Below are 12,676 nucleotides of genomic sequence, written 5' to 3' on the forward strand. Positions count from 1 at the left end.
GTAGAAGGCAAATCATGAGCCCATACATTACAGTATGTGTGTCCAAACCTTTATATGATACAGATTAGCACATGCCAGAGGAATGACCGCTTCTATTGGCCCCAGGACAAATGTGTTTCAAAAAACTGTTTCCATTCAAACTCATCAACACACATAATTACAATAATGCACTTAATTACCTTTTGAATCGTTGCTGTACAGAACGCTGAGAAAAAACATTACAAAGGTACTTAATAAAAAAGATACTAGTAGCAATATTAGTCGAATATTGTGAAGATCATATTACCTATACAGTCCTAATGCATACATGAATTAAAAATGAACGAGTGTCCACAGGAACAAAAACTGAACAACAGTAAAATGACAAACCGAACGCCTTAAGACAATTTCTACACAAGGTAGAACAATGAGTTGTAACTGTACACATAAATTGCTCTTGGGGGGGTGATATGGGACTAGTTTCACAAAAAAATCCATCTTAAATAGCTACACTGGCATGACATCAGCACAAAAACTCTGTTCTCAATCATTTGTAAACCCTGCAACTTCCTGCCTGTCCCAACGTTGCTGACCGTGTAGCCTGTAGTACACAAACTTTTAGAAAACAGCAAATAGGCAATGAGGGGGAAAAAGTCTTTCAGTGACAAATAGCCTACCAGAGAAATCATTTGATTATAGAACTGTCATGCTGTTGGTCTTCACAAGCTCAAACAGCAAGCACTGTACAGCATAGTTAATCATTTAAAAGGCTAAATATCTCAATCGTCACAGCTAAATCCAAAATGCACATTTCAATCATAGTTTCCAGATTCCTCGCCCGAGCCGGGTCATCAGCCGCACTCACGCTATTCCTATTCTCACATTCATCTGAGCACCTTCATGTGCTGCCCACTGTGAAAATGGGAGCACACTGGTCTCAAACATCCAAATATAGAATCAGGGGAACTAAATACATCTTATCATTATCAATGGGAAATTTCCAAAAACCACCATGAGTGAAAAGTGGCACGTCTATAACTACACCCAACACATCCCATTCATTTCACTCAGGAATGGCACATAAAACTATGTAAATTTTCCTAAATAATACTCAACAATCGCTTCCAGCGACATCTTAATTGGCCACAATCAACATATTTACCAATGCTGTCAGTCATTACTGGATGTCTGTGTATTTCTCCCAGAGATGGATGAAAACCAGTGCTAAGATAAAATAAAAAACACGTTTACATTCTGCTGTGGATAGAGAAAGTCACACAGGAAAAAAGCCAGAGGGAGGAAAAAATGGAATCACAGACAGAACAAGTGTGGGGTCTCTACAGAGATCCGCTTCTGTCTACAACACAATACAGCAGGAAGAGACGTCTCAATCTTTCCTTTTTTAACATAAAAGCAAAACATACTTTGTGTGTTTTTTCACTGTACATATTTACACACGCTCAAACAATCTGAGGGGAGGAAGAGCAGGGCGGGGTCAGATTGGGTCCATGTCATCGGTTATATAACTGGTAATACAATATGGGTTACCTATAGTGGAGAGAAAGGGTCTACAGAAGGTATAAAATCACTGCCGCCTCGCATGCTTTCCTCTCAGATCAGACCACTGTTTTTCTCATCTTTTTAGTAGGAGGAGGTTGCTGATAAACAGGGTTGTCTCATGCATACAGTGTTGGAGTTTCTACAGTGATTCACGTGCGTCAAAATGTCTCAACAAATCCAGAGATGCAGTTTGATACGATGACCAGCTCCTGGCTCCGCTAACCCTTTTAGATAGGAGCTCAAAACGGGGGGTGAAGTGAGTATGAGGAGAGGTTGTGACGAGGTTTAAGGACAGGTAAGGGGGGTCGGAGTGGAGGGGGTTTCCAGTCCCATAGATGAGGCCTGAGCGGACAGGAACAGCTCAGTCTGAGCTCCAGCTGGTCTGAAGTGGATGTGGAGCTGGTTTCTCCGCCGGCACTCAGTAACGTATTGTAGAGATCCACTGAATGCCGCCGTCTGGCAAGACAGCCTCAGAGATGCTTGGACACACTCACTCACACACACCTTTGCCTAATTCCACTCCAGTGGGGGGCTCTCTCTTTATCTCAAATTGCTTAGAGTCAATTTTGTTACATTTTTGTGTTTTTCATTCATAGAAAAGGAGAGACAAGTGTAGTTCCTTAAGGTCTTTTGCAGAGTGGGTAAGAAGGCTGTTATATTGAAGTCTCCCACAGCTGAGGAGATGAGAGGAAGGGAAAAGCACAGAAAAGAGAAAGGGTTGGGGGAAGAGAAAATGAAGGAAAAGACATTTTATTTTAACATTTGTTTGCTTCCAATTTACATAAATCTGGTTCTGTCTGGTTTGTACTTAAAAGATAAGGCTTATTATTTATTTTTTTAAATCTTTTTATGATATAACAAAAATACACCAGCCTTTAAATCATGATCCTCATTAGCAGTGTTTCAGTAACTTTCAGTACACTACGCTAACCCTATCCTTGTATGAAGACTTGTCATCACATATTGAACTATTGACTTATCCAACTACTGAAATTTAAGTTTTGTGATGAATCCTGGTTCAGATTCATCCAGTTGGTCTGTAGCTCAGTCTGGGGGCAAAAGATTAGATTTTCTAACTACTTCGTACATTAAGATACTCCATAATGACCTGCCCTATTTCGTGCCGAATCTCCACTGTATTGAAAATCAGTCTTGCTAAATCAGTGTTATAATCTGGCTTTAAATGATGTAATGTGCTCCTGATACTTGCCCTGGCGCTCTGCCTGTTGGCTTTCCTCTGGTCATCGGGGAGAGGGGGCATAGGGTATGGGTATCTCCTGCTGGATGCAATAGATCCTGTAGAGGAAGTGGGAGACTTGGCAGGGGATAGCGTCCTGAGGAAAAGAGGAAGTGACATTATTAATATATTTCCCTGTTATGTTCTGGTTGGTTGAGGATTAAGTTGGTCAAAGACACAGATGATAAATGAGGCTAGATTCAGGAGCTAATGTTAGATCTGTGACTTTGGGCAACATCCTCCTGATGCTCTAATTATTCACCTTCCTACAGAGAGAGGTTGTTCTTAAAAGCTCCAACTGCTGTTCACCAAAAAGCACAGAGACAGACAGATCATGTATGTGTGTCTATAGCTCAGCTTTTATGGGCAACCTCTGTACACAATTCCCAGCAGCGGTGTGGGCATAGTCATAGTTTCCTGCAACTCGCATGCTTCACCCTGCCACAGCATTACTTTTTCTTCATCATGGGGACAGGCACTGACACACAAACAGGCCAGAATTAGGCAGAATTATTCACCTTTAGTCCCTGTTAAAAACACATGCTGCTAAAGCTAACGTGTGTGTGTGTGTGTGTGCGTGTGTGTGTTTGTTTTACTATATTCGTGGGGTCCAAAAACTGGGGAATACAGTATACTTGTGGGGTCTGCACAAAGTTAAAGGGCTGTTTGAGGGTTAAGACTTGGTTTTAGGATTAGGGTTAAAATTAGGTTATGGTTAGGGTGAGGGTTAAGGTTAGGCATTTAGTTGTGATGGTTAGGGTAAGGGGCTAGGGAATGCATTGTGTCAATGATGGGTCCCCACAAAGATAGTGAAACAAACGTGTGTGTGTGTGTGTGTGTGTGTGTGTGTGTGTGTGTGTGTTTGTGTGTGTGTGTGTTTAAATGAGGAATGCTGGGAGCAGTGAGTATGATGAGGTGACTGGGACCACAGACCAGACCGACGCTGGGTGAGAACAACACAGAGAGAATCAGAGGGAGAGGTCCTGTCCAGTGAAACAGCCACAGAAAGCCTGCCCCATAAACAGGAGCTTGTTTACACCGCTGCTATGTGGTGATCGGAATACCTGGATAAGTCAAAGTAGAGGAGGGAGCGGGTGGACCGCTGGTTCCAGAAATCCTCTTTTTCTCACAATAAATTCCCATATTGACAATTTATTTTTAGAAACTTCAATATTACAAAAAATAAATGCCACAAATAATACTGTGATTTACTGAAATGTTTTGGCTATCCTTTTCTGAGAAATAAAGATTTGTTTTTTTTAGTCAGCAGTGTGGTTCTATGGATGGCAGTCCACCACTTTTGTCCAGGCTGAGATATCTCAACATATTGGATGAATTAAGATGAAATATTATACAGACATTCATGGTCCCCAGAGAATGAATCCTACTGACTTTGGTGAGCCCCTGACTTTTTTCATTAGGTTTACATTTGTGGTTTAAATGAGATGATTATTGGATGGATTGCTGAGACGTGGTACACACATTCACCTCTGGATGAATTGTAAAGGGAACCCTCAAAATTACAATTTGTCCAATACTTTGGTTTATGACCAAATGACTTAAAAACTAATGACATTCCCATCAGCCTCAGCTGTTTGTTTTTATTTAATGCTAATTAGCTCATCTTCGTATGCTAACTGTACCTGTGACTTTTTCGGATTAATTATAGATCTTTCTAAGCAGCTGCTAGTTTCAGACAATTAAATCGGAAGCACTTTGTGCCGATTTTAGTGCTGGAAATAATCAAACAGTCAGTTATATAAAATTGTCTGTGAGAAAAAAATGTATTTAGTTTTACTTCTGAGACCAGGGCTCCCCGATGTAACCCTCTACATGTCTCTACTCCTTTGGACTGTTTCTGTCCTTCACTAGATGTATTAATGGGAGAATGGCAGGAATGTGCTCCTGAACACAGTGAAGGTCTATAGACTACACTGCTTATTGACGTTTAGCTTGTAGTAGTAAAAAAAAAAAAAAAAAAAAAAAACGGTCGCCGACATGGTATGGATGCTTAACACAGCCCATGAGCTTTCCTTGTTGTTGTCAAGGAAACCTTGTGGCTTGTGATTATCTATAGACCTTGAACATGATCAGAGTGGTGGCCTACAGCACAGTGATGATGTCAGCGCAGAGGCTCGGCAGTGATATCACACTCATGCGATGGCCCGTGAGGTCACTGGGAGCGAGGCGAGGCCGACACACAGACACTTACTGACGGAACAACACGCAACATGCAGAGGCAACAAGAGACTGAGGGGGAGAAGCAAAGAAGGGAATAAGGAGAAATAAGGAATATTATAATTGTCACACTAGCACAGGCAGTAAGAGACATTGTTGTTTTTGCAGAATCATTTGCTGAAAATAAGTCTGTAAAGTAAAGTGCAGCTGATCAAAAATAAAAAATGAATGTCTTACTCAAACTAAAAGGAAGAATGACGAAAAATAGGATACATTATAATGTAAAGCAACCCCTTTGAGGAACCCCAAGTCGCAACATGCCAGCTGTCGACAACACTTTCTCTGAGATTTTACTTTTAAATGTCCAGATTGAAGCTAACTTTCATTGACCAAGCCACAAATCAAACCAAAAGTGAGGGGGGGTTTTAGAAAAGCGTGTGGGGTACGGGACATGGTCTGAGATAATACCTAAGGTAAGGTCCTTGAGTGTTTCTATTCACATCTTCTACCCATTTAGTTACATCATAAAACTCTTTGAAGCGAGGGGTTAAATACCTGTGGGAGGGGGAAGGGGGTGATGGACACAACACAGGGAGGGGGAGAAGAGAGAAAAGGAAGGAAGGAACAGAAATTGAAAAGGACAATCTCCAGAAATAAGCAAGTGTAGGGGGGAGGGAAGAGAGGAAGAGGAAATATTTTAGGAAAGCAGAGCAGAGAGCAAAGATATCCTAAACAAACACCAAGATGCAATTGAGAAAATGGTGAGAAGATGGCGGACAGACCTGTGTGTGGTTTCAGATGAAAACAGCACCATGGAAATCACAAACAACTGTGTTGTGTGTTACAGGCTCAGTTGCATATTGGTTACATATCACATCATTCCAGGCAGTTGGCAGTCAGTCTCATGCTTGCAGTGAGAACAGGTGCACTGCAGACAATTTTAAGCCAAGACCTTCAAACCCACAAACAAAGAAACACACCAACACGCCAGGCTGGGAGGCAGCCGATGCACACTGTTCATTAACAATCAACAGGCATGGGCGATTTTAGACCCTTTTTAGGGGGGCCTCAAGCCCTAAATTTCATCTCAGCCCCCCTAAAAATTATAATAATAAAAAACACATATATATATATTTTATTTATTTATTTATGTTTTTAATCAATTTTGGTGCTTCAAGCGAGAGTTTGCGAACTTGTCTGTTAGTGACAGAGGACAAACAATTACAGGTTCAAAGGGCTTGAAACAGGTTTAATATCCTGTGTGTCTGTCGCCGGTGCTATGCACCTGTAACCCAGTCAAGGAAAGGGTTAACAGAAACATAGTTTTGGCCAATCGGAGGTGGTTGTGGGAGACTCCCGCCTTAGGGTGAGTCTCTATTTAATCTGTCAGAGGGAGCACAGGAGACGGTTGTGAAGTTTAACGTTGGTAGTCCCCTGAGAAGAACAAGAAGTTGGTAATTCCATGGTGCAGATTAGAACCCAAATTGAAACGTAAGCAACTCAAATTGCTGAATGTTAGAACATTGTGTCAAATTGGTCATTATTACTATGACTTATAAAATATCAGGTTTAGTTCCATCATAGTGCCCTAAAGGTCTGATCCTAGAATCGCCCCTGTCAACAGGCATATATGCTTTACAAATGCTTTACTTGTACACAGGTAAGAGGTGAGAAAAGGTTATTTAGAGGTGTAATACAGCCTCACAAGCCAGACAAGAGCAGGGAATTCACACTGCAAGAGACAACATGATCTTACTGGCTTGCAATTTGACTAGCTTGCGAGGCTCAGTGTAACATACATACTGTACCTCTCTCTATCTTTGGTACAGAGTTGTGTTTTTCATATACACCTTTAACAGATAAATCTAATGAAAAAACTAAATGAACAATCAATCAATCAATATATCTATGATATCCGTTATTCCTCTGTGCCATAGACCTTCATTGTTGTTCAAACACTATTAAAAACATAACACTGGGTGAACACAGGCACTGCAGTTTATTCCTGTCAATGCTCTCGAGCGCACCAAATGTGTATTAATCCACGGGTGAAAATAGTTCCCAACAAATACAGTTTTTGCTCATGTTAGAGGAACCACTGCTAAAACCTTCAGTGCCCAGTTGTTTTGAGATTATTATTATCATTTCTTTTTTAAATTTTTTTTATTTTTATGATTGATGATTTACATCTTCAGTAGGAACCAGTGGGACAAGATAGTTGCTAAGTGTTCAGAGACTGACTAAAACAGTTTTTGTTTTGGTCTTTTCATGGCATGTGTTGACATAAAAAAATATATAATTATAACACCAGTTTATCCTTTTTAAAGAACCCGTTAATTCTATTTTCCACTAAAACTTCTCCTTATCTGCACATCTCATGTTAAATGTTCATTGACCTCAGGACATGACCAGCTTGCCCAAAGAAAACTTACTCTGTGGAGTTGGAGCGAGCACGGAACTTCTTTCCTTTCAGTTTCTTACGATTACCGCTCAGATTCCCTGGAGAGACACAAAACATAAACACACATTTTAACTGCAAAATAGGTAAGACTTTACTTGAAGGTATCTACATAAGAGTGACATGAGACTGTCATGACACATGAACCCTAACTCTAACCTGTCATGACAAAAACCGAATGACACTTAATGACAGAAGCATTACGTCATAAACGTTTATGACTTGTTTATAATGTTTATGACACGTTCATGACAGTGTCATGTCACTCTTATGTAGATACCTACAAGTATCAAGTGTAACTGTAAAATATTTATTAGGGGCGATGTTTAATGCAAGCGAGAACATGTAGGAGTACGACTGCGATGTGTTTCCCCAAAACAAATTCACTTATTTTGGCTCTGACAAATACTTTGTGTTTTAGCTACAGTAGTTTAGACAACTATACAATAATGCTAAAGACATGAGGTGATTTCTTTCCTTTTTTTTTTTTACCACAGGTGTCCTGCCTTTTTCCTGCATTAGTTTTGGTTTTAGCTTTCAGTGCAACAGAAGCATGGTTTCCTCTTACTGTAAGTATGAATGGGGATTTTGTTGTTACCTTGCCATGAGTTGCTCCTTGGTCGCCCGTTTTCACAGATGTCAGAGATGTGTTTGGCATCTGGGATTCTCTCGCTCCATGAGTGGGATAGGCCATTAGATCTACATACACACATACACACACACACACACACACACACACACACACACACACACACACACACACACGGCACGGACAGAATATCAGAACAACATCGTCCTTCCAAGCTGCTACAAATCACTAAACCCTTCTGCTCCTGTTGATAAGTGGAGAGTCTGGAGACGAGGGAGAGGCTGAATATGAAGACACCAGCGCAGCAGATGGCAACATTATGAGCTGTAATACAATATCATGGCAGTTGAAAGTGACATGATATGAGAAATGTAGCAGTGAGGTATTTTCTGCTGTATACTCCATCTGCAAAATGTTCATCATTTTCAAAACATTTTTGATTCAACTCCAAAATGTTTACAGAATGAGACACATCATGAAAGCCATGATGGTAACAACGCATGATATGAACACACCAGTGATTTAGAGAATCACACACGCACACACACAATTGCCAGCAAATGAATGAGTGATGATGAGATGGCACACCTGAAGCCAAACAGTGAGATGTTCTGAGAAATGGATGGGATGGAGGGAGTGAAGGACAGGGTGCAAATCTGCAGGTGCGACAGGCAGGCTGACCTCTTCTTGGAGCTGCAGCCGGAGTTTGTGCTGACACCTGGAGGCATGTCACTGTAAAAGGAGTCTGCATCCCCAGGCTTTGTTACATAGTCACCTGGGGGCATTTGCCTGGAAATACAGAAGAATGATTTTAGATATGAAATCACAGTAATTACAGAAAAAGTCCCCCTTCAGATATTCCTATGAAGTTATTTATCACAAATCTATGATGTTCAATAACATAGCTTGTGGCTGTGTTGCATTTAAATCAACTGAACTTCCTACTGTATAAGTGAGGTTTCTCTCCCACTACAGTTTAACAGCAGTGGCAGTGGTATAATGATGCCATTCTCAGTGGTGGAAAGCAATTATTTACATTTACTCAAGTACTGTGATTAAGAACAAATTTGAGGTACTTTGTTCTTCTACTCCACTACATTTTAGAGATAAATATTGTACTGTTTACTCCGCTACATTTACGTGACAGCTATAGTTACTAGTTAACTTTCAGTTTAAGATTTTGTGTACAAAACCAACAGTAGGATCAGCCTCTAAAATATGGTGGTTTCCACAGACTAAACTGCCCCACAATATAGAAAAAATGGCTCCACTCTCGACCAACTCCAACAGTTAAATGCTGCTTACATGTCAACGCATCTGTAATAATAATCTAATAATGTTATATACATACGTAATAGCGGTCAAGTGGGGACGTTTTGAAAAATGCATTTTTTTCTTTCACTTTTAATACTTTAGGTACATTTTTATAATAATACTTTTTTTTTTTATAATAATTTTTAAAGAAGTAAAATTGTAACAGAGTAAATTAACACTGTGGTATTGATAGTTTTATTTGAGTAAAGGATTTGAGTACTTCTTCCACCACTGGTCTTTTTGCAGGACCATGAGGATATTTCTCTTCCTACAGCTGATTTATTTTTTTAGTAATGTAGATTTTGCACTGGGTTTGGGATGTATATATCCATATTAACCATCAGACAAAAAAAATGTTAAAAACATTATTAACAGGACACTAACTCTCAAAACATGTAAATGTCATGTAAAATTAAGTTAAATGCAGCAAAGTGGAAATAGAGTTAAAGCAACACTATGTAACTTTTCCCGCTTCGGTCCCCCTACAGGTTGTCTCATTGGAACTACAGCTCGCGCTAAAAGTTACATGTTGCTTTAAAGTGAGCAAACCGGCAGAATCTTCGGTGAACTTCAGACTCAACGTAGCATCTCTGCTTGTAGCTCCTGTGAAGAAAAGAGTATCCTCAGTCCAGCAAAAATATAAATTTTGTTAAATGTGTTGCATTATATAAAGCAGTGATTCCCAGCCTTGTTGACTTGTGACTCCTCAAAATGATGCAATATCGACTTCCGAACCCTTTGTCATTTTTTTTTCTTGCTTTTTTGAATGTGTTTTAGAAGCCCTTAAGGTCCAAGAATATTGTGTAATTCACAAATATTACTATGTGTAGCAGAAATATGATTTAATTATCTGCTGACCACTCAAATTTCTCCCAGTGACCCTTACTGGGGGTCCAGACCACCGGGTTGGGAACCTCGGATATAAAACATGACACATGCAGGCTGAAGGGACACTCACTTGTAACACCAGGCTGTAACAGCCAGTATGAGGGCGAGGACGAGGATGGAGCCTGTGATGGCCCCGATAATGATGTTGGTACTGGTGATACCTGAGACAGAGGGAGAGAGAAGAGTGGGGAGGCCAATGTGTGTTAATTGAATGTGTGTCTCTTGTTTCCTGGATCGTGTGGACACAAGGGGATACACAAACCACAAAACACTGCAGCAGAACACAAAAACACAGTACACTTAGCAGGAAAAGTGTAAAAGGAGAACAAGGGGGACGGAACTGAGAACAAACTGCTGTCACCCCATAGCACTACTCTGAGGGGAACTTAACATGTGCAGTTGGTTCCCATTCAGGATAACATTACAAACTGCCTGTTTTTTTTTAACTCAATAATGTTCAGAATTAGCCGACCCAGGAGATGCTGAAGTTGAGGTGAGAGAGGAAGAGGATCAGGATATGACATCAAAGACAGGACAAATACAATGAAAAGGAACTCAAATCTGACCTCATGTCACTCCGTCAAAGACATCAGCCTGTCGACAAAGAATGAGTGTGAAAATAATGAAAAACAAAAATGATGACATGCATGGTTCAGTGAATACAAATGCAGCTGGTTTTAATGAGCAGACATGAAACCCGACACAGTAGCTAAAACAAAAAAAAGAAAAGAAAAGCGTCAACATAATATTTGTGAATGGGATTGATGAAGGGGAGGTAGTTTAACAGTTGAACGAGGTGGAAAGAGTTGAGAGGTATGAAAAGCAGAGATGAATGGATGAAGAAAAGATACAGAAAATGTGAGATGAAGAGAGGTATGGATAGAGGCAACAAATAGTGAGAGCGTTAACATCTCTCACCTGAAACTGGAGCAGTGGGTCCGACCACAAGATAACTGAGAGGAGACGTGGAGTTACAGTCCTCTCCTGCCCAGCCCAGGTAACACACACACTTCAGCTCACTACTGCAGACCTACAGCATGAAATTAAAAAAAGAAAAGTGTAAAAAAAATGGCACTGTCCCATAACTGTGAGGTGTCAAACCTTTTTTTTTATTTGATCTTTGATGTATGTATCTATCTATCTATCTATCTATCTATCTATCTATCTATCTCTCTAATAAGTAACATTATCGTTACCAAGCTCAGTCAAGCAAATTAGAACTTTATGTATTTGTTGTTTCTCAACTTTATGGTTAATATATACATGTATACATCCCTGACTTATATTTGTGTGTGTGTGTGTGTGTGTGTGTGTGTGTGTGTGTGTGTGTGTGTGAGCGCACGCATGCGTATGTGCGAGCGTGTGTGTACCCCGTGTCCAGAGCAGACGGTCTTGTCGGTGGTCCCGGGGCAGGTGCTGAAGTTGAACTGTTGGATGGGGAGACATTTGTGATTGAAACAGATGCGGTCTGTCCCGCAGGCGGTCCCATCCTCAACGTATCCCAGGTCAGTGTCTCCATCGATCACCACATGAGCACCGCTGAACAACAAAACATGCAGTCACACACAGCACTTAACATGAGAGAGGCTGTGTTGAATTCACATACATTTTGGAATAAAAGACACGGGGCCACTGAAAATGTATCCTTTCAAACTTAATTATAGTAGAACTGTGAATGTTGCCTTTGCTCTGCTGTGCACAGCTTGGAATACAGAACCAAGGAACAAGGCTCTTTTGTTAGGAGGTTTCCTCAATGATGTGTACCTGCAATCAAGAGAAGCACTGTGCCGGGCTACTGAGAAAGAGGTCAGCCCTCCCTGCAGCTCTCCCAATCGTGGGGCAGGTGAGATGTTGGAGCACAGCAGGTACCCACAATGAACATCCCTGAAACACAAAGATGCAACCAAACATCACAGAGAGTAAAATAAGACAAACTGCACAGGGTACAGTCACAGAAAGGACTCGCTCACTGTTTGTTACACTGGATCCAGGTGTCCTTGTCTTTCCCACAGTTGCCTTTCTCTGTCCCTTCAATGTTCAACTTCTCGTAACAGAACTTGTCGGCCGCTGTTGCCTCTGAGGGAGATACAACACGAACATTAACATCTACAGTAGATACATGTAGTCTTTTGCAGATTTGTCAAATACAAAATCAATTTGCACATAGGAATATCCCACTTACTCTCTCCCCAAATGTACTTGCACTGTCTGTCTTTGGTTTTGCACCTTCCATTGAAGCATCGACCCTGTAGTGAGAAATTTAGAATCTAAAAGGCGTCACCTGTGCAGAGGTAAAGACTTTTTAAATGTAAAGTATTTCAATATCTTACCTGGTCCTTTTCACACGTGTAGCCATCCATCTTGTGCACATTTGGTGGACACTGCAAAAAAATACAAAGAAAATCTCAGAGATACTGTGATGCACTGTATGCGTATTGCATATCCTGTGATATTCTGAGTATTACGTTTATAA

At 40.6% G+C, this 12,676-nt stretch overlaps 1 protein-coding gene across 5 annotated transcripts in view; it reads right to left on the reverse strand.

Annotated features, from left to right (window-relative positions):
• Positions 1–352: 352 nt before the first annotated feature.
• Positions 353–12,676, reverse strand: part of adam22 (ADAM metallopeptidase domain 22) — a 61,750-nt gene continuing 49,426 nt past the window's right edge. Inside the window, exons 19-32 of one of the 5 annotated variants that reach the window (XM_031299235.2) lie at positions 12,534–12,584; positions 12,386–12,449; positions 12,174–12,279; positions 11,968–12,087; positions 11,574–11,742; positions 11,122–11,233; positions 10,274–10,364; positions 9,865–9,918; positions 8,590–8,790; positions 8,011–8,111; positions 7,387–7,453; positions 5,423–5,509; positions 2,750–2,873; positions 353–2,213 (exon numbers count right to left, since the gene is read on the reverse strand). In XM_031299235.2, the coding sequence (XP_031155095.1) occupies positions 2,193–2,213; positions 2,750–2,873; positions 5,423–5,509; positions 7,387–7,453; positions 8,011–8,111; positions 8,590–8,790; positions 9,865–9,918; positions 10,274–10,364; positions 11,122–11,233; positions 11,574–11,742; positions 11,968–12,087; positions 12,174–12,279; positions 12,386–12,449; positions 12,534–12,584 (1,368 nt within the window). In that variant the 3' untranslated portion in view covers positions 353–2,192. Of the gene's footprint in view, positions 2,214–2,749; positions 2,874–5,422; positions 5,510–7,382; positions 7,454–8,010; positions 8,112–8,589; positions 8,791–9,864; positions 9,919–10,273; positions 10,365–11,121; positions 11,234–11,573; positions 11,743–11,967; positions 12,088–12,173; positions 12,280–12,385; positions 12,450–12,533; positions 12,585–12,676 lie in introns of those variants that run through there. The other 4 variants (XM_031299237.2, XM_031299236.2, XM_031299238.2 and 1 more) reach the window with 4 other exon arrangements.

This window comes from Sander lucioperca, chromosome 10, assembly GCF_008315115.2.
Source record: "Sander lucioperca isolate FBNREF2018 chromosome 10, SLUC_FBN_1.2, whole genome shotgun sequence".
Classification (NCBI taxonomy): domain Eukaryota; kingdom Metazoa; phylum Chordata; class Actinopteri; order Perciformes; family Percidae; genus Sander; species Sander lucioperca.